This window comes from Ruditapes philippinarum, unplaced genomic scaffold, assembly GCF_026571515.1.
Source record: "Ruditapes philippinarum isolate M1 unplaced genomic scaffold, ASM2657151v2 ctg12232_1_1_1_1, whole genome shotgun sequence".
NCBI classification, from domain to species: domain Eukaryota; kingdom Metazoa; phylum Mollusca; class Bivalvia; order Venerida; family Veneridae; genus Ruditapes; species Ruditapes philippinarum.
In genome coordinates, this window is record NW_026853148.1 from 2,322 (window position 1) to 27,241 (window position 24,920).

Consider the following 24,920-nt stretch of genomic DNA (forward strand, 5'->3'; position numbering starts at 1 on the left):
GTGTGTACGTATTTCTGACGTCAATAGAAAATATGACGTCATTTGCCCTATTATAACGGTCGTAAACAAACATTTCTGTGTGGTCGTCAATACTGTAATTACGTGAAATTTTCAGTCGCTAAACGTCTGGAAATACGGACGATCATTAAATTTTGGGCAAGTATTGGTAAAACACCGACAGATACCTACAAAGAATTAAAAGGGCAAGGGTGACAAGTTCAGTGTAACGAAGGCTGGTTTTTGAATGCCACAAATGCTCTGTAGAGGAGGGGGGGCGAGAGAAGATAGATGATCACAACCGATCAGGCAAACGTTCGTCCGTAATGCCGGCGCATATGACGAGGGTTGTCCACTATACTCGTGCACTGATGGAATATGTACGTTGCAATAGAACAAAAAAACCTACAAAATACTTTGCATCAATCATTCTTCTATTGACAGTAAAACAAATTATGACATAAAAAGCAAATGCCACTTAACAAGCGACAAAAAGTTAATACAATCACAGTAATGAACTAATCCATTTTTTTTCTTTTCGCTTGCGCCGGTTTTACGTTACTAAGGTAACTTAATGACAATTCTTGTTTACAACACGCCGTGTAAAAGGCTTTTTCTTATGTTTTCTTATTTGAGACAGATTTCCCCTTCAAGTGATATATAATTCATGTTGTTTTATTAATAACTCTCACGAGAATAACTGCAGTGCACGATTTTTTTGTACAAACCTCGTATATATATATATATATATATATATATATATATATATATATATATATATATATATATATATATATATATATATATATATATATATATATATATATATTATTAATATATTTGTTCATACTGCCAGCTACATCACATAATATAAGCAGAAATGTACTTTTGTTTATCGTATTTATTTATTTACTGCTTTATAGTAAGATATATCACATTTGATTCTGGTACTTTTGCTCGTAAGAAGTAAATATAGAATAGCAGTCAAGTTCAAAGAAACTGTTATATGCGTACTTAAAGAACAAATGTACTGTGCATTTATTTATAAAATTTTAATGAAAATTATATCACTTTTTATACTCGTCTGATACTTTTGCTTGAAAGGAGTAAATATAGATGTTAAGTTAAATCTTAGACATAGTAATTGTACATTTTTTGTAGAAACTTGCATTTATATAGCAAAATAAAGCAATAACATTATTTATGGCCGAAAAATGGCACTGGCCTTTTTGTATATAAACCATAACTGATTATGTTATAAACATAGACTTACTTCTTTCATTTGCGTCTTGCCATATAGAAAAATAAAAAGGCAACAGAAAAGAGACCAAGAAGAGTATGTACATAAGATTTTTATATATTTATTATGGTTTGTTAGTTTCTTACAATTATTTGTTTTGATTTGATGTTTAAATTTCAATAACAATAAGTTAAACATTATTGCTTGTAGAGTTATACATTCTTCTGTAGATATCTTTATATACTTGTACATAAAACAAGTTTAGTGTTAGATGAATACAATCGAAGCAACAGTTCGTGAAACTGTTTATATCTTATACCCAACATTATTTTGCTTTTGATGAAATGTAAAATGATCGTGATTAATTTGTTTAAATTGATTAATGTTTTAATTTGTTAATCAAAAACAAAAATAAAAGAATAATTATATTGTGTTATAGATTATTTTACATATTCATATATTATGCAATTTCTTCTTTTTTTGTTCGATTAGAAAAAAACTGATGTAAAACATTTCTGATACTTTATATGTACTTTCATATCTTCACCAACTCTTTCATCACCAGATATGCTCATGCACGTTGTCGGTGGTTCTACTCAGTAACTCATTACTTAGGTAGTCGTGCCTGAAATAATGCATAGACGGACATCTGAGGCCTTCCTTCAAAAGTTAGACTGAAAAGTTGCATTATGCCATCCACTGCATTGAATCGTCTCCACCCAAAACGACTCAGATAATTGTTTGTTGTGTATCAATGTTAATAAGGAAAGGGGAATAAACACAAAATTCCTTTTTCCTATACATAAATGTATATTGAAATGTCTCCATTGACTGTTGTATAATAACACAGTAAATGCCTTTAAAAGTTTTCGCATTCATCAAGTTGTTACCCTCTATTTACGTATTTACGTTTCAAATATCATAACCTCATGGTTAAAATTGACCCGCCCCGTCACTTAGTGTTTGCAGACTTATGGTGGCAATATTATTGAAATCGTCTTGTGCAAAATAACAATGAGATATGGCTTAGATACTTTTCCTGTAACATTGCCATGTGAACCCCTACAAAGGTTTATTAAATGTCGTGCGACTGGTTCCAAAATTACGCCCTGATTTATGGTAATATAGTTTCTATTGACTTATAATAGCAAGATATATTAAAATCTTCTGCTTAAAAACTACAATGTGAAGAGCTTATTTGAAACAAATCATCATCTTGTGGTACTCGACAAATTAAGTTTAATTAAGGGGTAAGAACAAAACTTGTCCTAGATCACGGAGTCCTTAGTTTACATAGCTCATACTTTAAACATTTAAAAATATTTTTTTTCAGTTTATAACATTGATTTTTTTGATTATTTTTTATGAAATTGACAGACTCAATCAAACCAAGTCTGCAATTCTCTTGTAATTTTGTTGTGATTGATGCTTCCGAGGGATCACTTTGTTTCCAGATTTATTTTACAAGAAGTCGAGCAGCCTAAGGGGGATTTAGTCTACAAAGACTACATTTACAAATCTTTTTGAAAACAAACAGATTAGAGCGTAGACATTAAGCGTGTCGCTATCGAACCCAATACAAATAAATGCATAACTAAATACTCACTTCTAAATGAAATAATTATGACCTTTTCTACAAGTTTAACTTAGATGAATAGCGTTGTGCGGTAACAGTCTTCTGGTTATGGTTCAGATATAAAATATGATATCATGTTACATAACACAGATTTAAGAGTTTATGCAAATTTTAACAAACTTGTAGCAATAATAAACAAAAGTAAACATTAGGCTGTTGTTATTATTATAATGGAATAGTGTTGTTTATAATATGATGAGTAACGATAATTATATATTTTGTTACAGACTAACTAAAATGAAAGAAGAGTAAGTATAGTAGAAATTGCTTTCAGATTTAAACATATATGTATACAAAGGAAATGTGTTAAATTGTTTATCATATGCATGCCATTACCACGAAAAATATATTGATTGATTTGTTAAAACATTCTTTGTCGAAGATAGATCAAGGCTAAATTTGTGCAATATAAACGACATTTTGATGAACTGCATAAAAGAAAAAAAAACAACAAAAAACATTATAACAATACTTTAGTTTTGGTTTTAACTATAATGCTGAATTATCATTAATTTAATGAATTTTTTTTTCAGATTTCGTACAAAAGAAATGTAAGTTTATTAGATAATGCTTATTAGAAGTTATTTAAAACGTAGCACAAAAATTAATGTTTTATCCGTTTGAATTCAAAATATCCTATCATATTTGCTTGTTTAGTTTGAACTATAAACTTTTATTAAGATGTTTTCTGTATCGATTGAAATTTGTTTAAAATCTTGTAAGCACATATTTGTTTTAAAGGACAAAGTTAGCTACTGTATTAATATAGGACACATAAAGTATTGTGATCTGAGATAAACTTTGTCTTATTGTGTTTATTGCCTACTTTTAATCACTTAAAAGAAATAATACTTTATTATTTTCTTTTTTATATGATGAATACTCATTATAAAATATCATTTTGTTTCAGCCAACTTAAAAAGGAGCAAGAAGAGTATGTATATTTGATTATCCTTTAAGATATTACAGGATGTGGACATCGAAAAATATATGTTACATTTATGTTTAAGATTATTTTGAAAGTACATGGAATATTTATAAATTTGTTTTGTGTGCAATTAGATCAATAACAACGATTCATAAAATTGCATTTACGCGTTCACAACTTTACAAACTATTACATGACCAGATATGATTTTGCACGTTATTATTCCCTGCGGTCTGGAGACCGCAGGGTATTGGTACGCGTTTAACTTTTGAGGCATGGGAGCACGTGACCTGTTTTCGGTACATGGAGGAGCATGTGATCTGTAAACCGTACATGATTGGTTAATTGAACTTTCGAAAACCTAGCTAAATACTGTTTGTCGATACGTTACGGATTTACCTCTAGGGAATTAGTCCGAATTACACCTAATTAAGAACAAAAAACTATTACGTGATATTTCTAATTTTCTATAATTATTTTACCGTTTAGGGTGGAAAAACTTGAATGATGTGTTTGAAAATTGTCAATGTTTCTTTAAAATCTATCTCAAATTTACAAATACTGAAAATCTACAAAATTAAAATATTCGTAGTGGCATCTGCCATAATAAATAGAGATATTTTCTGCGTAAACTTGTGTGTTTACTTTATCTTTTTTTGCTCGGAATCATTCATAAAATGGTAGGTCGTCTATTTAATCATTTTCTTAAAAAGAAATAATTGTTTTATCTTCGGCCTTCTCCGGTCTTCAACGGAGACCTTCTTCTATATTGATCGATTATTGTTAACTATATTCCTGATACAAACGTTTATTTATGCCCCCCAAACAATGTTGAAAATAGTTAAATGAAATATCTTGATATCATTAAAAATGTTCCCCGCAGGAAACCATTTTTACTTGTTGTAGCAAGATAGTTTAGTTTCAACTCATAAACTCACCAGAGCACAACTTGCTTCCCTATGTCCGTCCTTATCCTTGTCGTCTGTCTTTAACCCTATAACATCTGTTTAATAAAATTCTTTTTTCTACATAAACGTGTTATTCGTGATAAGAGTGTATTTTGGTTATAAATAGACGAAATCTTTTATAAAAAATTATCCGCATGATTCCAGTCAATAGACACTGCATGTAGCTAAAAATGCGGGAAAAATTAACGACTATTTTTTCAAACTATACTATTAAATTTTGATTAAATTTTCAAAGAATTTATTATTGGGTAGCATTTTTTCAAAAGTAAAGTGCTACTAAGTAATCTTTGGCCTCTTGAGCATGTGAGAAAACTAACTAGCTAGCTTGCATAACGTCGATGGTTCTACCCGGGTGCCCATTGAACGTGAAGCAATGCACAAAGTCTCCATCCACACGTAAAGCTGAAAGTCGCCATATGACCTTAACTGTGTTGATGCGACATAAAACTCAACACTTAAATTTAATATCCCAAAAAAATGAAAGTCTGTCTATATTCAGAATGTTATTCTAAAAAAAGTGATAAATGTACTACTACTTTCTTTTTTATCTGTTGAAATAAAAATGTTATCATTTATCTGTTTCAGATTACGTAGAGTACAAGAGAAGTAAGTACATAAGATCAGTTTTAATTTGTAAGCGAGTGATAAATATTAGTTTATAAACAGTAATTTACAACATTTCCTTTTACATCATGTTCATTGGACACATTTATTAAGAGCAAAGCAGCATTTTCTCAAAGTTTACATATTGTGTTCTTATCTTTACAAATTATTTCAAAAAGACATATACGGAATATTATGTTGTGGTAGGTTTCTGAGGCTTTGTATTTTGCTACGAGCAGAGGTTGAAAATTGATATCAATTTTCCAACGTTGCAAGTAGGAAAAAACATAGCCTCAGAAAGCTACTACAACATAATGTGATTCGATCATTATAGCTGCATCTAACATAAGCTTATCAATGTTTTGTTCAGTAGGATCTCTTACATCATTGAGAGAATGCACCCATTTTATAGCATACACAGCAGAAGATACTACACTGTATGACTTTCCTTCATCTAACAAATGCGTTATAAACATAGAAACACAAATAGACTGAGCTGATAAACCAACTTGATTGTTATCTTTACAGAATGGTTGAAAATGTCTAAAATAACTCCTGCACTTTTCACAGTATTTTTATATACTAGGGTTGTCCAAAAAATTCGTGCACTCCAGTTATTGTCGTGAGAGTTATTGATAGAAAAACATGAAATTATATATCACTTGAAGTGGAAATCTGTCTAAAATATGAACACAAAAGAAAAAGCTGTGTAACTAGAGTGTCGTGAAAATAAATCGTCATACAGTTACCTTGGTAACGTAATACCGGAGCACGACAAAAAATTGGGTTAGTTCATGACATGCATCACAGTATTCTTTAAACACTGCAAATAAATGTCAAAATTCAGGGAAAAGTGTGTGTACGTATTCCTGACATCAATAGAAAATATGACGTCATTTGCCCTATTATAACGGTCGTAAAATGGTCGTCAATACTGTAATTACGTGAAAATTTCAGTCGCTAAACGTATGGAAATACAGACGATCATTAAATTTTGGGCAAGTATTGGTAAAACACCGACAGATACCTACAAAGAATTAAAAGGGCAAGGGTGACAAGTTCAGTGTAACGAAGGCTGGTTTTTGAATGCCACAAATGCTCTGTAGAGGAGGGGGGGGGGGGCGAGAGAAGATAGATGATCACAACCGATCAGGCAAACGTTCGTCCGTAATGCCGGCGCATATGACGAGGGTTGTCCACTATACTCGTGCACTGATGGAATATGTACGTTGCAATAGAACAAAAAAAACCTACAAAATACTTTGCATCAATCATTCCTCTATTGACAGTAAACAAATTATGACATAAAAAGCAAATGCCACTTAACAAGCGACAAAAAGTTAATACAATCACAGTAATGAACTAATCCATTTTTTTTCTTTTCGCTTGCGCCGGTTTTACGTTACTAAGGTAACTTAATGACAATTCTTGTTTACAACACGCCGTGTAAAAGGCTTTTTCTTATGTTTTCTTATTTGAGACAGATTTCCCCTTCAAGTGATATAATATATATAATTCATGTTGTTTTATTAATAACTCTCACGACAACAAATGCAGTGCACGAATTTTTTGTACAACCCTCGTATATATATATATATATATATATATATATATATATATATATATATATATATATATATATATATATATATATATATATATATATATATATATATATATATATATTATTAATATATTTGTTCATACTGCCATCTACATCACATAATATAAGCAGAAATGTACTTTTGTTTATCGTATTTATTTATTTACTGCTTTATAGTAAGATATATCACATTTGATTCTGGTACTTTTGCTCGTAAGAAGTAAATATAGAATAGCAGTCAAGTTCAAAGAAATTGTAATATGCGTACTTAAAGAACAAATGTACTGTGCATTTATTTATAAAATTTTAATGAAAATTATATCACTTTTTATACTCGTCTGATACTTTTGCTTGAAAGGAGTAAATATAGATGTTAAGTTAAATCTTAGACATAGTAATTGTACATTTTTTGTAGAAACTTGCATTTTAAAAGTCTTACATATAAAGAGTGGACTTCGTATAAAGCAATAACATTATTTATGGCCGAAAAATGGCACTGGCCTTTTTGTATATAAACCATTTCTGATTATGTTATAAACATAGACTTCTTTCTTTCATTTGCGTCTTGTCATATAGAAAAATAAAAAGAAATATTGTTATTTTTCAGGCAACAGAAAAGAGACCAAGAAGAGTATGTACATAAGATTTTTATATATTTATTATGGTTTGTTAGTTTCTTACAATTATTTGTTTTGATTTGATGCTTAAATTTCAATAACAATAAGGTGAACATTATTGCTTGTAGAGGTATACATTCTTCTGTAGATATCTTTATATACTTGTACATAAAACAAGTTTAGTGTTAGATGAATACAATCGAAGCAACAGTTCAAGAAACTGTTTATATTTTACCTAACATTATTTTGCTTTTGATGAAATGTAAAATGATCGTGATTAATTTGTTTGAATGATAAATGTTTTAATTTGTAAATCAAAAACAAAAATAAAAGAAAATATTGTTCTATAGATTATTTTACATATAATATATTATTCATATATTATGTAATTTCTTGTACTTTCTTGTAATTGGAAAAAAAACTGATGTAAAAACATTTCTGAAAACTTACATGTACTTTCATATCTTCACCAACTCTTTCATCGCCAGATATGCTCATGCACTTTACTCAGGTACTCATTACTTACGTGCCTGAAATAATGCATAGACGGACATCTGAGGCCTTCCTTCAAAAGTTAGACTGAAAAGTTGCATTATTCCATCCACTGCATTGAATCGTCTCCATCCAAAACAACTCAGATAATTGTTTGTTGTATATCAATGTTAATAAGGAAAGGGGATTAAAAACAAAATACTTTCTCCTATACATAAATGTATATTGAAATGTCTCCATTGACTGTTGATAATAACATAGTAAATGCCTTTAAAAGTTTTCGCATTCATCAAGTTGTTACCCTCTATTTACGCATTTACGTTTCATATATCATAACCTCATGGTTAAAATTGACCCGCCCCGTCACTTAGTGTTTGCAGACTTATGGTGGCAATATTATTGAAATCGTCTTGTGCAAAATAACAATGAGATATGGCTTAGATACTTTTCCTGTAACATTTCCATGTGAACCCCTACAAAGGTTTATTAAATGTCGTGCGACTATTCCAAAATTATGCCCTGATTTATGGTAATATAGTTTCTATTGACTTATAATAGCAAGATATTTTAAAATCTTCTGCTTTAAAACTACAATGCGAAGAGCTTATTTGAAACAAATCATCATCTTGTGGTACTCGACAAATTAAGTTTAATTAAGGGGTAAGAACAAAACTTGTCCTAGATCACGGAGTCGTTAGTTTACATAGCTCATACTTTAAACATTTAAAAATATTTTTTTTTCAGTTTATAACATTGATTTTTTTGATTATTTTTTATGAAATTCACAGACTCAATCAAACCAAGTCTGCAATTCTCTTGTAATTTTGTTGTGATTGATGCTTCCGAGGGATCACTTTGTTTTCAGATTTATTTTACAAGAAGTCGAGCAGCCTAAGGGGCATTTAGTCTACAAAGACTACATTTACAAAATCTTTTTGAAAACAAACAGATTAGAGCGTAGACATTAAGCGTGTCGCTATCGAACCCAATCCAAATAAATGCATAACTAAATACTCACTTCTAAATGAAATAATTATGACCTTTCCTACAAGTTTAACTTAGATGAATAGCGTTGTGCGGTAACAGTCTTCTGGTTATGGTTCAGATATAAAATATGATATCATGTTACATAACACAGATTTTAGAGTTTATGCAAATTTTAACAAACTTGTAGCAATAATAAACAAAAGTAAACATTAGGCTGTTGTTATTATTATAATGGAATAGTTTTGTTTATAATATGATGAGTAACGATAATTATATATTTTGTTTCAGACTAACTAAAATGAAAGAAGAGTAAGTATAGTAGAAATTGCTTTCAGATTTAAACATATATGTATACAAAGGAAATGTGTTAAATTGTTTATCATATGCATTGCAATTACCACGAAAAATAAATTGATTGATTTGTTAAAACATTCTTTGTCGAAGATAGATCAAGGCTAAATTTGTGCAATATAAACGACATTTTGATGAACTGCATAAAAGAAAAAAAAAACCCAATCCAAATAAATGCATAACTAAATACTCACTTCTAAATTAAATAATTATGACCTTTCCTACAAGTTTAACTCAGATGAACAGCTTGGTGCGGTAACCGTCTCCTGGTTATGGTTCAGATATAAATATGATATCATGTTACATAACATAGATTTTAGAGTTTATGCCTATTTTAACAAACTTGTAGCAATAATAAACAAAAGTAAACATTGGACTGTTATTATAATTATATGGAATAGTTTTGTTTATAATATGATGAGTAACGATAATTATATATTTTGTTTCAGACTAACTAAAATGAAAGAAGAGTAAGTATAGTAGAAATTGCTTTCAGATTGAAACATATATGTATACAAAGGAAATGTGTTAAATTGTTTATCATATGTATGGCATTACAACAAAATAATATTGATTGATTTATTTAAACATTCTTTGTCGGAGAAAGATCTAGGCTAAATTTGTGTAATATAAACGACAATTTGATGAACTGCATAATTAAAAAAAACAACAAAAAACATTATAACAATAGTTTTGTTTTGCTGAATTATCATTAATTTAATGAATTTCTTTTCAGATTTCGTACAAAAGACATGTAAGTGTATTAGATATTGCTTATTAGAAGTTATTTCATCCGACTAATAAACTCCCTTAAAGGGCCCCAAAGATCACAGACGCAGCGATCAGCGATGTGGAGTGGTCATAATGAGGCATTAGCGATAACGGAGTGGACAGAAAAATCTTAGGTTAAATTAATTTACTGCTACCAATAACTTTATATCATTATTAAACAAAGTTCTTCAATAAATTTGTTTTTTAATTCAAGTTATTAAGTGTTGATCATTGGATATTCAACATGAGTGAACGTGATGAGGTATGTCATGATATTGATATCTTTTGATTGATATATATATATTTTATTTTTTTATTTTTTTTTATTTGCTTTTATGTTAATAATTGTTAAAACTTATATTAATATGTAATATACAAGGAGCACTGCACAAGTCAAATGTGCAAATAATCATAGCATCGATATCATATATGGATATTCCTTAAATATTTTACCACTACAAGATGGATTTACATCGTTCTTTCATATTTAAGATAGATAAAATGTATATCATATTTTCTATTCTAAATTTGAAAATTCAGTAAGACATCATACATTTTTTAATGATGGATAAGCGTTTTATGCTAAATTTGAAATGGATACCACATTTCTAGATTTGTTATGTATTAAGTATGAGATATAACATACATAATTGCTCATTTTTCCTGAGCATTCATCAACCCGAAAAATTCCTAGCGGGCATTTTATCTAACAGACAAACTTGGCAGAGCGCTAGGGCGGAAATGATGAAGAAATTCAAGATGCGCATGAGCATCAAAACATCTTTTCACGGATTCCCACCCAGACAAAATCATTTTTATGGAGGTGAAAAGGGAATTTGGAAACATCAGGGGAATCTAAAAAAAATTTAATTTCCCACGTTTTAATGGAATCGATAAAAAAAGAAATCGTTTCTTTTAAAAAACAAAAAGAAAAACGGGAAAGGGGGGCGAAACTTAAATCGAAACGCATAAAAACTGAGGGGAGCCAGTAAGTCGTGCACCCCTGTTCCAAAGATTGGGGACAGTGATGCCCAAATAACCCCTCATTTTTAAAGCTAAACCAAAATGAGGAAACCCCAAAGAAAGCATCTTTGGGAAGCAAAGGGGCTAAAATAACGGTTTTTTTTTTAAAAAAAAATTTTAAAAAGGGGGGAGGAAATATTTCCCAAAGTTTTGGGGGCAAAAAGGGGAAAATTTGGGGGTTTGTAAGAGAAAAACCAAAGGTTTGACAAAGTGGGTTTAGCTTAAAAAACAAAGCATAAAAGACCAAAAAATGTGTTATCTACAAGTCAAAAGGTAGATGAGCAATTCTGGCAACAGTTAAGACGATAAACCAAAACATTTGATTATGCAATGCAGAAAAATCAATTTACATTATGCCATGCACTTGTTCCAATCCTAAAACTAATGCAAAATCTTAAAGAGAAAGGACCTGCATCAGAGGCACGAGATCTTGCAGTCGATACATTCAAAATTTTAGCGTACGGAATTTATCAATCAAACGATGCGCGAAGGGAAAAAATCAAAAATATCTTTTGCCATCATACAAACCGTTGTGTAGCCAACCTTCATCAGCAACCAAACTTTTTGGGGATAACTTTCAAGAAGAAATAAAACATCTTAAAGAGACAAAAACTAATCTTACATCTACCATGCAACCTTTTTTATCGAAAAACAACAAGGCGTTCAACAACTACAACCACAACCAGCGTATCCAAAACACACCGGCCTTCCCTCCACGAAACAACCAACTAGCTTGGAATACAACACAGCATCGCCAGCAAAATCAACAACAGAAGGGGAAAATTGGGAGAAAATAATAAATTTAAGTACAAATATAAATATAAGTGTCCAAAACACAACAGAACATTTCCATGCTGGTAAGACAGCTAATAACATTAACATATGGAAAACCATTACAACTGACAAGTGGTTTTGAATAACATTAGGGGCTGTTCAGTTGTATTAAATGAAATTCCAAAGCAAAAAATTATTCCTAAACCTATTAATTTTACTAGAGAGGAAAAAAGAAAGATTGAGAATGAACTTAATAAATTTAAAAAATTGGAGTTATAGAGAAAGTAGAAGATCTGGATCAAATCTGCAGTTAACGCTATGAGAAAAGACTATTTTATGGCCTCTGTTGACCTATCAAATGCTTTCTACTCCATAAACATTAGAGAACAGGACCGGCGTTATTTCCGATTCTACTTCAATGATATAAAATATCAATTTACATTTACTTATGGGGTATTCATCCAGCCCTCGATTTTTCACAAAGATACCTGTGTTCGCTTATCTTAGGGCATTAGGTCATGTTAGTGTTTATTTCATTGACGATTCTTGGCTAGTAAGAGATTCTTATCGGGCATGTATGCGTAATGTAAACGAAACTGTGCAGTTAATGGATAAACTCGGATTAACGGTAAATCAGAAAAAGCTTATCTTTTTAGGCTTCATACTGTGTTCTGTATCCATGACAGTTAAACTAACATCTGAAAAGGGGGAATATATAATTAAACTTTGTTCGAAAGTACTAAACACCAAACGAATCACTATTAGTGTCTTTGCTAAACTTATCGGGAAACTCACGGCGGCTGAGCCGGGAGTTCAACATGCACCACTATATATCCGACCGCTTGAAAAAATAAAAGAGAATGATTTAAAACTTCACAAGGGAAATTTCGACAATTTCATGAATGTACCGCAGTCAATACATACAACCTTACTTTGGTGTATGGAAAATATATAGAACAGTTTTAAAAATATCTTGTCTCAAGATCCGAATACCGTTATATACACAGACGCTTCATTAAAAATGTTCGGGGCATTCAATGAAACTAACGGTCAAAAAACTAATGGTTTCTGGTCACATAACGAACAAATACTTCATATAAACATTTTAGAAATGAAAGCTTGTGAAATTGGCTTACGCACTTTTTGTAAATCTTCTAAAAATATTCTTGTGAAATTGTATACGGACAATACAACATGTTGTTTTTACATTAATAGATATGGAGGTAAGGTTCGAGCTCTCGACGATATTGCACGAAGAATATGGTTCTGATGCATTGAAAGAATTATTATGTTAACGGCAAACTTAGTAGAACTGGAAATGATGATATTGAGTGGTCTTTAGAACAAAGAAATTTTGATAAAATCCTACAAAATCACCAGAGCATTAATATTGATTTATTTGCATCAAGATTGAATGCAAAACTCAAAAAGTATGTTTCTCGATATCTCGATCCATCCGCTATTGCAGTAGATGCATTCACATTTAAGTGGTGAGATATTTTATTTTACATATTTCCACCTTTCAGCTTGATAGCACGCATCGTTCAAAAGATAGAAAGAGACCACGGAAAAGAAATTTTGATAGGACCAATCTGGCCTACCAAGACGTTGTGGCCAATTCTCATGAAATTGATAAAAGGTCCATGTTTGATTCTCCCAAAGTGGAAAAAAATTCTGAAACTAGAACACAAACCAAATCAAAAGCATCCTCTGAAAAAAGATGAGACTTGCTGTTTTCGATATATCAGGGCAGGTTTACGAAGGCAAGGTATACCGAGAGACGCTCGAGACATCACCATACAGTCCTAGAGAAAAAGCACAAGAAAACAGTACACTTAAAATGTTAAAAAATCGTTACATTTCTGTGGACGGGAAGCTAATCCCTTTAATTACAATATAACTGATATTATCAAATTTCTTGTTTATTTACACAAGCAAGGACTGAGTTACTCTGCAATAAACACAGCACGTTCATCTGTAAGTAATTTTGTGAGAATTACTGGTCAGTTAAACATACATGAAAACGAAATAATATCACGTGTTATGAAAGGGATTTTTAATGAGAAACCACCACGACCACGATACAAAGTAACATGGGACGTAAAAATGGTTCTAAACTACTTAGAAAAGATGGATACAACATCCTTTCTATCATTATCATGTAAATTGTGCATGCTAATTCTACTTGTTACGGCTCAAAGATGCCAAACTTTGCATACTATAAAATTATCTGACATTAAAAGAGTAGGTGAAAACCTTTTCAATCAAATATCTACTCTTTTGAAACAGACGAGACCAGGGTTCAGTTTAGAACCGATTATTTTACATCCGTATAAATTAAAAAAGAATCTATGTATTGTAACAACTTTAAATTAATATATCGCTAGAAGTGAACATTTAAGAATAGATGAGTCACTTATCATTTCAACAGTAAAAACACATAAACATGTTTCCAAACAAACAATAGCACGAGGGATTAAATTAACAATGATGAAAGCAGGCCTTGCTGACACATTCAAACCTCATAGTACAAGATCAGCATCGACGTCAAATGCTTTTTATAAAGGAATCCCTTTATCTGACATAATTAAAACCGCGGGATGGAGTACAGCAAAGACATTTGCTAAATATTATCAAAGACAGATTCTTACCACTGAAACTCAAAATTTTGTGCTAGAATGAACCTCATTCATGTTTATCAAATATTAGGTACGGGCAATACATTTGCATAATGATGTTTACACAAAACAGTTATCGCCCAGTTATCTATAAATGTATATTTCATTGCATGATTAGTTGACAATAATATGTAGTAAGCCATACATATGTTTCTTGTTATTTTTGGCGTACTCGTTTTTCCTTTTACAATATTTTATCAGAAATCTCTCTGAACAATATGTGGGCCCTTTAAGGGAGTTTATGTGTTGGATGAAATTTAATGATTAAGCGAGACTTACCTTCGTAGAAGTAAGGTGAAGATTGATCATAATTTCATCCGACACAAAACTCCCTAAAGGCTCACACGCCCGCCCACTACCACCCAAAACGGATTTCTTTAAATATTGTCATCTTATACATAAGATACAAACTTTAAAATATGACCACTCCACATCACTGATCGCTGCGTCTGTAATCTGTGTGAGCCTTTAGGGAGTTTTGTGTCGTATGAAATTATGATCAATCTTCGCCTTACTTCTACGAAGGTAAGTCTCGCTTAATCATTAAATTATAAACGTAACACAAAAATTAATGTTTTATCCGTTGGAATTCAAAATATCCTATCTTATTTGCTTGTTTAGTTTGAACAATAAACTTTTATTAAGATGTTTTCTGTATCGATTGAAATTTGTATAAACTCTTGTAAGCACATATTTGTTATAAAGAACAAAGTTAGCTACTGTATTAATATAGGACACATAAAGTATTGTGATCTGAGATAAACTTTGTCTTACAGTACTGTATTGTGTTTATTGCCTACTTTTAATCACTTAAAAAATAATACTTAATTTATTATTTTCTTTTTTATATGATGAATACTCATTATAAAATATCATTTTGTTTCAGCCAACTTAAAAAGGAGCAAGAAGAGTATGTATATTTGATTATCCTTTAAGATATTACAGGATGTGGACATCGAAAAATATATGTTACATTTATGTTTAAGATTATTTTGAAAGTACATGGAATATTTATAAATTTGTTTTGTGTGCAATTAGATCAATAAGCAACGATTCATAAAATTGCATTTACGCGTTCACAACTTACAAACTATTACATCACCAGATATGATTATGCACGTTATTATTGTAGCAAGATAGTTTAGTTTCAACTCATAAACTCACCAGAGCACTACTTGCTTTCCTATGTCCGTCCTTATTAGTTTGTCGTCTGTCATTAACCCTATAACTTCTGTTTAATAACCTTTTTGTTCTACATAAACGTGTTATACGTGATAAGAGCGTATTTTGGTTATAAATAGACGAAATAGTTTTATAAAAAATTACCCGCATGATTCCAGTCAATAGACACTGCATGTAGCTAAATGCGGAAAAAATTAACGACTATTTTTCTCAAACTATACTATTAAATTTTGATTTAAGTTTCAAAGAATTTATTATTGGGTAGCATTTTTTCAAAAGTAAAGTGCTCCTAAGTAATTTTTGGCCTGTTGAGCATGTGAGAAAACTAACTAGCTAGCTTACATAACGACGATGGTTCTACCCGCTTGCCCCATTGAACGTGAAGCAATGCACAAAGTCTCCATCTACACGTAAAGCTGAAAGTCGCCATATGACCTTAACTGTGTTGATGCGACAAAAAACTCAACACTTAAATTTAATATCCTAGAAAAATGAAAGTCTGTCTATATTCAGAATGTTATTCTAAAAAAAAGTGATAAATGTCTTTCTACTTTCTTTTTTATCTGTTGAAATAAAAATGTTATCATTAATCTGTTTCAGATTACGTAGAGTACAAGAGAAGTAAGTACATAAGATAAGTTTTGATTTGTTAGCGAGTGATAAATGTTAGTTTATAAACAGTAATATACAACAATTCTTTTTACATCATGTTCATTGGACACACTAATTAAGAGCAAAGCAGCATTTTCTCAAAGTTTACATATTGTGTTCTTATCTCAAAAAGACATATACGGAATATTATGTTGTAGTAGGTTTCTGAGGCTTTGTATTTTGCTACGAGCAGCGGTTGAAAAAACGTTGCAAGTAGGAAAATACATAGCCCCAGAAAGATACTAAAACATCATTTTATTCGATCTTTATAGCCGCATCTAACATAAGCTTATCAATGTTTTGTTCTGAAGGATCTCTTACGTCATTGAGAGAATGCATCCATTTTATAGCATACACAGCAGAAGATACTACATCGTATGACATTCCTTGATCTAACAAATGCGTAATAAACATAGAAACACAAATAGACTGAGCTGATAAACGGTTGAAAATTTCTAAAATAACACCTGCACTTTTTCACAGTATTTTTTAGATTTCGACTGTAAAAGATATTTGTTCATACTGCCAGCTACATCACATAATATAAGCAGAAATGTACTCTTGTTTATCGTATTTATTTATTTACTGCTTTATAGTAAGATATATAACATTTGATTCTGGTACTTTTGCTTGTAAGAAGTAAATATAGAATAGCAGTCAAGTTCAAAGAAACTGTAATATGCGTACTTAAAGAACAAATGTACTGTTCATTGATTGTATGCATTTATTTATAAAATTTTAATGAAAATTATATCACTTTTTATACTGATACTTTTGCTTGAAAGGAGTAAATATAGATGTTAAGTTAAATCTTAGACATAGTAATTCTACAATTTTTGTAGAAACTTGCATTTTAAAAGTCTTACATAAAAAGAGTGGACTTCGTATAAAGCAATTACATTATTTATGGCCGTAAAATGGCACTGGCCTTTTTGTATATTTCTGATTATAAACATAGACTTCTTTCTTTCATTTGCGTCTTGTCATAAAGAAAAAATAAAAAGAAATATTGTTATTTTTCAGGCAACAGAAAAGAGACCAAGAAGAGTATGTACATAAGATTTTTATATATTTATTATGGTTTGTTAGTTTCTTACAATTATTTGTTTTTTGATTTGATGCTTAAATTTCAATAACAATAAGTTAAACATTATTGCTTGTAGAGTTATACATTCTTCTGTAGATAACTTTATATATTTGTACATAAAACAAGTTTAGTGTTAGAAGAATACAATCGAAGCAACAGTTCGTGAAACTGTTTATATCTTATACCCAACATTATTTTGCTTTTGATGAAATGTAAAATGATCGTGATTAATTTGTTTGAATTCATTAATGTTTTAATTTGTAAATCAAAAACAAAAGATAAAAGAATATACTGTGTTATAAATTATTTTACATATTCATATATTATGCAATTTCTTCTTTTTTGTTCGATTGGAAAAAAGCTGATGTACAAACATTTCTGAAACTTTACATGTACTTTCATATCTTCACCAACTCTTTCATCAGCAGATATGCTCATGCACGTTGTCGGTGGTTCTACTCAGTAACTCATTACTTAGGTAGTCGTGCCTGAAATAATGCATAGACGGACATCTGAGGCTTTCCTTCAAAAGTTAGACTGAAAAGTTGCATTATGCCATCCACTGCATTGAATCGTCTCCATCCAAAACGACTCAGATAATTGTTTGTTGTGTATCAATGTTAATAAGGAAAGGGGAATAAACACAAAAAAATTTCTCTTATACATAAATGTATATTGAAATGTCTCCATTGACTGTTGTATAATAACATAGTAAATGCCTTTAAAAGTTTTCGCATTCATCAAGTTGTTACCCTCTATTTACGCATTTACGTTTAATATATCATAACCTCATGGTTAAAATTGACCGCCCCGTCACTTAGTGTTTGCAGACTTATGGTGGCAATATTATTGAAATCGTCTTGTGCAAAATAACAATGAGATATGGCTTATATAATGTTCCTGTAACATTGCCATGTGAACCCCTACAAAGGTTTATTAAATGTCGTGCGACTGGTTCCAAAATTATGCCCTGATTTATGGTAATATAGTTTCTATTGACTTATAATAGCAAGATATATTAAAATCTTCTGCTTTAAAACTGCAATGTGAAGAGCTTATTTAAAACAAATCATCATCTTGTGGTAATCGACAAATTTATTTTAATTAAGGGGTAAGAACAAAACTTGGCCTAGATCACGGAGTCCTTAGTTTACATAGCTCATACTTTAAACATTTAAAGTTTTTTTTCTGTTTATAACATTGATTTTTTCGATTATTTTTTATGAAATTTACAGACTCAATCAAACCGAGTCTGCAATTCTCTTGTAATTTTGTTGTGATTGATGCTTCAGAGGGATCACTTTGTTTCCAGATTTATTTTACAAGAAGTCGAGCAGCCTAAGGGGCATTTAGTCTACAAAGACTACATTTACAAAATCTTTTTGAAAACAAACAGATTAGAGCGTAGACATTAAGCGGGGTTTTGCTATTCCCAACCCAAAACCAAATAAAAGGGGATAACTAAATACTCACTTCTAAATTGAAATTAAATTTTGACCTTTTCCCACAAGTTTAACTTGGGGTGAAAAAGCTTTTGGGGCGGAAGGGGCTCCGGGGTTTTGGGTTTAGATATAAAATATGGGTATCATGTTACCCTAAAATAGGGTTTGTGAGGCTTATGGGCCAAATTTTTAAACCAAAAATTTGAAAATAATAAACGAAGTAAATATTGGGGTGTTGGGTTTTTATTATAATGGGGGAGTTTTTGGGGGTTTTAATATGGTGAAAACGGGTAAATTTATATTTTGTTTAGCTTACTTTAAAATTTAAAGGGGGAAAAAAGGGAAGTTAGGTAAAATTTTTTCAGATTGGGAACAAAATATGGTATACAAAGGAAATGTGTTTAATTGTTTATCATATGTATGCCATTACCACAAAAAATATATTGATTGACATTCTTTGTCCAAGATAAATCAAGGCTAAATTTGTGCAATATAAACAACATTTTGATTAACTGCATGAAAGAAAAACAAACAAAAAACAAAACATTATAACAATACTTTAGTTTTGGTTTTAACTATAATGCTGAATTATCATTAATTTAATGAATTTTTTTTAAGATTTCGTACAAAAGAAATGTAAGTTTATTAGATATTGCTTATTAGAAGTTATTATTAACGTAACACAAAAAATAATGTTTTATCCGTTTGAATTCAAAATATCCTATCATATTTGCTTGTTTAGTTTGAACTATTATATTTTATTAAGATGTTTTCTGTATCGATTGAAATTTGTATAAAATCTTGTAAGCTTATATTTGTTATAAAGGACAAAGTTAGCTACTGTATTAATATAGGACTCATAAAGTATTGTGATCTGAGATAAACTTTGTCTTATTGTGTTTATTGCCTACTTTTAATCACTTAAAAGAAATAATACTTAATTTGTTATTTTCTTTTTCATATGATGAATACTCATTATAAAATATCATTTTGTTTCAGCCAACTTAAAAAGGAGCAAGAAGAGTATGTATATTTGATTCTCCTTTAAGATATTACAGAATGTTCACATGACAAAATATATGTTACATATTGTCGGTTGGATAAATTGATTAATTGACTTTGAATTTTAATTTGCAAGTATAACATGTTCGAATTTTTTTTAAAGAAATGAAATTTAATAATCTTCAAACAATGTCTTGTAAAAATGTATATATTATATATTTATGTTTTAGATTATTTTGAAAGTACATTGAATATTTATAAATTTGTTTTGTGTGCAATTAGATCAATAATCATTTACGCGTTCACAACTTTACCAACTTTTACATTACAAGATATGATCATGCACGTTATTATTGTAGCAAGATAGTTTAGTTTCAACTCATAAGCTCACCAGAGCACAACTTGCTTCCCTATGTCCGTCCTTTACCTGTCATTTACCCTGTAGCTTCTGTTTAATAACATCTTTTTTCTACATTAAAGTGCCATAAGTTATTAGACTGTATATTGGTTATAATTGGACGGTATCTTTTTATACAAAATTACCCGCATGATTCCAGTCAATAGCCACTGCATGTAGCTGAAACGCGAAAAAAATAAACGACTATTTTTCTCAAACATCGATTAGATTTTGATTAAAAGGTCATAGAATTCATGTTTGTGTAGGCATTTTTCTGAAAGTAAAGTACTACACTACTAGTACTATGACCTATACTGTGTTGATGCGACATAAAGCTCAACACTTAAATTTATTATCCCAGGAAAATGAAAGTCTGTCTATATTCAGCATGTTATTCTAAAAAAAGAAGTGATAAATGTACTTCTACTTTCTTTTTCATATGTTAGAATAAATTTGTTATCATTTATCTGTTTCAGATTACGTAGAGTACAAGAGGAGTAAGTACATAAGATAAGTTTTAATTTGTAAGCGAGTGATAAATATTAGTTTATAAAGAGTAAATTTCTTTTTTACATCATGTTCATTGGACACACTCATTTAGAGCAAAGCAGCAATTTCTTATCTTTACCAATTATTTCAAAAGACATAATCATGTTTATTGTTGTAACAGCAAGACAATTCAACTGTTTTTATTTGAGTTAGTCAATGTGTCAATATACATTCTCTTGTACATTGTATGTTTTGAAGAAGTTTTTTATGTTAAAATCTAAGTTATTTTCTTTGATAAAAAATGATACACAAGCAAAAAAGTGTACTCGAACTGATAAAAATGATTCAGTTAGATATAAGATATAAACATCAATCTGTCTTGCTTTTATGCGTGACAAATTGGGATCTTTAATGCCTCAAACCTTTTAAGGTACTAGGCCGACAGGAATATCAGAGTAGCAAGGTACATTGACATTGATAGTCACCAATCTTTTCATATAATTAGTAAATGTCTTATTATTTGACCGAATTAAAAAAAGTGTAATTTTTGAAAGTTGTCGGATTACCCTTTTCACGCAAAAAGGAGACATATTTAAAGCGCAGAACTTGTTTGACTATTTTCGGCTTTCGTTTCCATTTTAAAGCGAATAAATGTTCCTTAGGTGACATTATGTTCATTTTATCACTGTCAAGTTGATATTTATTTATTGTATATTTCAATAGATTAACTTATATAATTGTCATAGACCGAAGACTGATAATATATATCATTTAAAACTGCCTTATAAGTGAGGACACTGCCCACTCTTTTTACAAATAATCATTGCTAATAAATTCAGAAGGATAATTATAGATATTTATGTAAATCGTTGGGGTTATTGATTCAGTTGACTTTTATACAAATATGACAATATAAAAATAATAATAATAATTTCTCTTTAAGAATTGCATTAAAACATCTTTATAACCTCGCACAACAAAGTTGTAAGGGGGTAAACTGGAATCAGCTTGTCCGTCTGTCCCTCCGTCCGTCCGTCTGGTCATCCGTCAGGTTTTTCTTGTCCGCCCAATAACTTAAGAATTCTTTGACCCACAGTCTTCATATTTGATATTTAAAATTGTCATGTTTAGTATTTGACCCCTATTGATTTTAAGGTCACCAGGTCAAAGTTCAAGGTCACAGGGGCCTTGACTAGAAAAGCTTGTCCCAATAACTTTAAAATCCTTTGACCCACAGTCTTCATATTTGGCATGGGGGTTAGTCATGATGACCATTAGATTACCCCTATTTCTTTTAAGGTAACAGGGTTAAAGGTCAAGGTGACAGGGACCTTAGCTAAGAAAAGCTTGTCCGCCTAATAATTTGAGATTGGTCATGATTAGTAGATGACCCCTTTGATTTTCAGGTCACCAGGTCAAACGTCAAGGTCACATGGGGCCTTGATTACAAAAAGCGTGTCCGCCCAATAACTTAAGAATTCTTTGACCCACAGTCTTCTTTTTTTGTCATGGAGGTTAGTCATGATTATAAGATTACTCCTATCGATTTTGCGGTCACTTGGTCAAAGGTCACGGTCACAAGGGCCTAAAGTTCAAAAGGCTTGCCCGCTTAATACCATAAGAATCCTTTGACCCGCAGTCTGTTAATTTTCAGGGAGGTTTTCTTACGACCATCTAGTAACACCTGCTGATTTTTGGTCACTGGATCAAAGGTCAAGGTCACAGGGGCCTAAAGTTCATAAAACTTGTCCGCTCAATTGCTTCAGAATGCTTTGGTCAACAGTCTTCATATTTGGTATTGAGATTGGTTATGACTAGTAAATGACCCTTTTTGATTTTAAGGTCACTAGGTCAAAGATTAAGGTCAGAAGGGCCTTCACTTAAAACAGCTTGTCCGCCGCATAACATCTTAAGAATCCTTTTACCCACTACCTTCATATTTGAAATGGAGGTTGATCATGACTATTTAGTGACCCCTATTGTTTTTGAAGTCACTGAGTCAAAGGCCAAGATCACAGGGGCCTTTAGTTCAAAATGATTGTCTGTCCAATTGGCTGCCCAATTTTTAGGTGACTGTGTCAAACGTCATTGTCACAGGGCTTTACTACAATAAGCTTGTCTGCTCAAATGCTTCGGAATGCCTGTCCAAAGTGTATTGATTTTGACATTTTCACATTTAAAGCATAATAATGTTGTCATATATTCATCATAAAACACCCCCTGACAAAGCTTCATGAATGGAGGGGGTTCAAGGCATGCACTGACAGTTTCAGTTTTGAGGTCGGTACGTCAAAGTTAAAGTTCACGTTGATATTTGCCACTCAATACATGTAGACTACATAACTTAATAATGCACTGGCTTACTACCCATAGATTTGGCAGGGAGGATGTCCTTGAGCTCTAAATGATCCCTGTTGATTCTGACAAAGTGGTATGCAGGGGTATTCATGCCATGACAGTAAGTATTTGTGATATGCAATTCACATTGACTGTTTATTGGCGTCTTATCCTACAATGATATAAACATTTATTGTTATTATTCAGCAAACACAAGAAAGACCAAGAAGAGTATGTATATTAGATTTTAATGTAAATTTTGTTGTTTGTTGGTTAAAATGTTTAAATTTCCAAGTTTAAATTATTTATAAAGTCATTGCATAAAGAATTATACATTCAACTGTTTATAATTTTGCATATCTGTATATTTTGTTAGTATTAAAACATCTCTCGTGTTAGATGAATACAATCGAAGCAACAGTTAAAGAAACTGTCTATGCACGTTCACATCTTATCCAATATTTTTGTCATCAAGCATGATCACGTACGTTGTTATAAGAATTGTTAATGTCGTTGACTTTAAATCTCTTGCCCTTCACATTACATTTTTTTGTAGAAATTGCATTGTTTTAAATGTCTAACATATACGGAGTGGACTTTGTATAGGCTCATTACAATATTTATGGCCGAGGCACTGGCATATTTTATATACGCAATGATTTCTGATCATGTTATAAGCTAAACTAACTTCTTTAATTTGAGTCTTGTCATAAACAAAAATAAAACAAAATTGTTATTTTTCAGGCAACAGAGAAAAGATCAAGGAATGTATGTACATTAGATTTTGATGTATTTGTTATGGTTTGTTAGTTGCTTACATTTATTTATTTTTTTGATTTGATGTTTAAATTCCAATACTAGTAATAACAAGTATAACATTATTGCTTGTAGAGTTATATATTCGTCTGTAGTTATTTTCACATATCTGCTAATAAAACAAGTTTAGTTTTAGATCAACAGCTTGGGAAATTGAAAATGCACGTTCATATGTTACCCAACATTATTTTGCTTTTGATAGAATGTAAAATGATCGTAACTGATTTAATTGATTTGATTAATGTTTTAATTTGTTTATCAAAAACAAAATTAAAATAATATAATCTTCCATGGATTATTTTACAGATATACGCATGCACGGTGTTTTTACTTAGGTGCTCATTCGTGTCTGAAATAATACACGGAGGGACATCTGAGGCCTTCCTTCTACAGTTAGGATGAAATGTTGCATTATGCCATCCACTGTATTGAATCGTTTCCACCAAAAGACGACTCAGATAATTGATTGTATTTCGATGTTTATTTGGAAAGGGGAATAATATCAAAATTATTTCTCCTATACACAAATATATACATTTAATGTCTTCATAGACTGTTGTATAACTACACTTAACATAGTAATTGCCTTTCTCGCATTCAGAGCTTCGATATTTGGCATATAACATCAAGTTGTGGTCCTCTGTATACGTTTCATATGTCATGGTTAAAATCGGTTCGTCCCTGGGTCACTTAGTGTATGCAGACTTATGTTTGAAATATTATTGGAATCTTCTTGTGCGAAACAATAATGTGATGGGGCTAAGATACTTTGCATACAATATTGGCATGTGAAACCTCACAAGTATTTTAACAATTTTGCCACAGATTCATATAAAAGACCCCCATTTT

At 30.8% G+C, this 24,920-nt stretch overlaps 1 protein-coding gene across 7 annotated transcripts; it reads left to right on the plus strand.

Annotated features, from left to right (window-relative positions):
* Window positions 1–907: 907 nt before the first annotated feature.
* On the plus strand, window positions 908–24,914 carry LOC132735018 (golgin subfamily A member 6-like protein 7). Of its 7 annotated transcripts, XM_060721931.1 has the most exons (15): window positions 908–1,333; window positions 3,101–3,121; window positions 3,407–3,424; window positions 3,784–3,807; window positions 5,355–5,375; window positions 7,583–7,606; window positions 9,360–9,380; window positions 9,872–9,892; window positions 10,159–10,176; window positions 15,555–15,578; window positions 16,451–16,471; window positions 17,525–17,548; window positions 20,030–20,053; window positions 20,906–20,926; window positions 23,186–23,553. In XM_060721931.1, the coding sequence occupies exons 2-15, from the start codon at window positions 3,111–3,113 to the stop codon at window positions 23,250–23,252; spliced, it is 339 nt and encodes a 112-aa protein (XP_060577914.1). In that variant the 5' UTR covers window positions 908–1,333; window positions 3,101–3,110; the 3' UTR covers window positions 23,253–23,553. The 7 variants fall into 7 exon arrangements, with proteins under 7 accessions (XP_060577914.1, XP_060577921.1, XP_060577935.1 ...); XM_060721938.1 differs by lacking the exon at window positions 9,360–9,380; XM_060721952.1 differs by lacking the exons at window positions 9,360–9,380; window positions 10,159–10,176.
* Window positions 24,915–24,920: the final 6 nt, after the last annotated feature.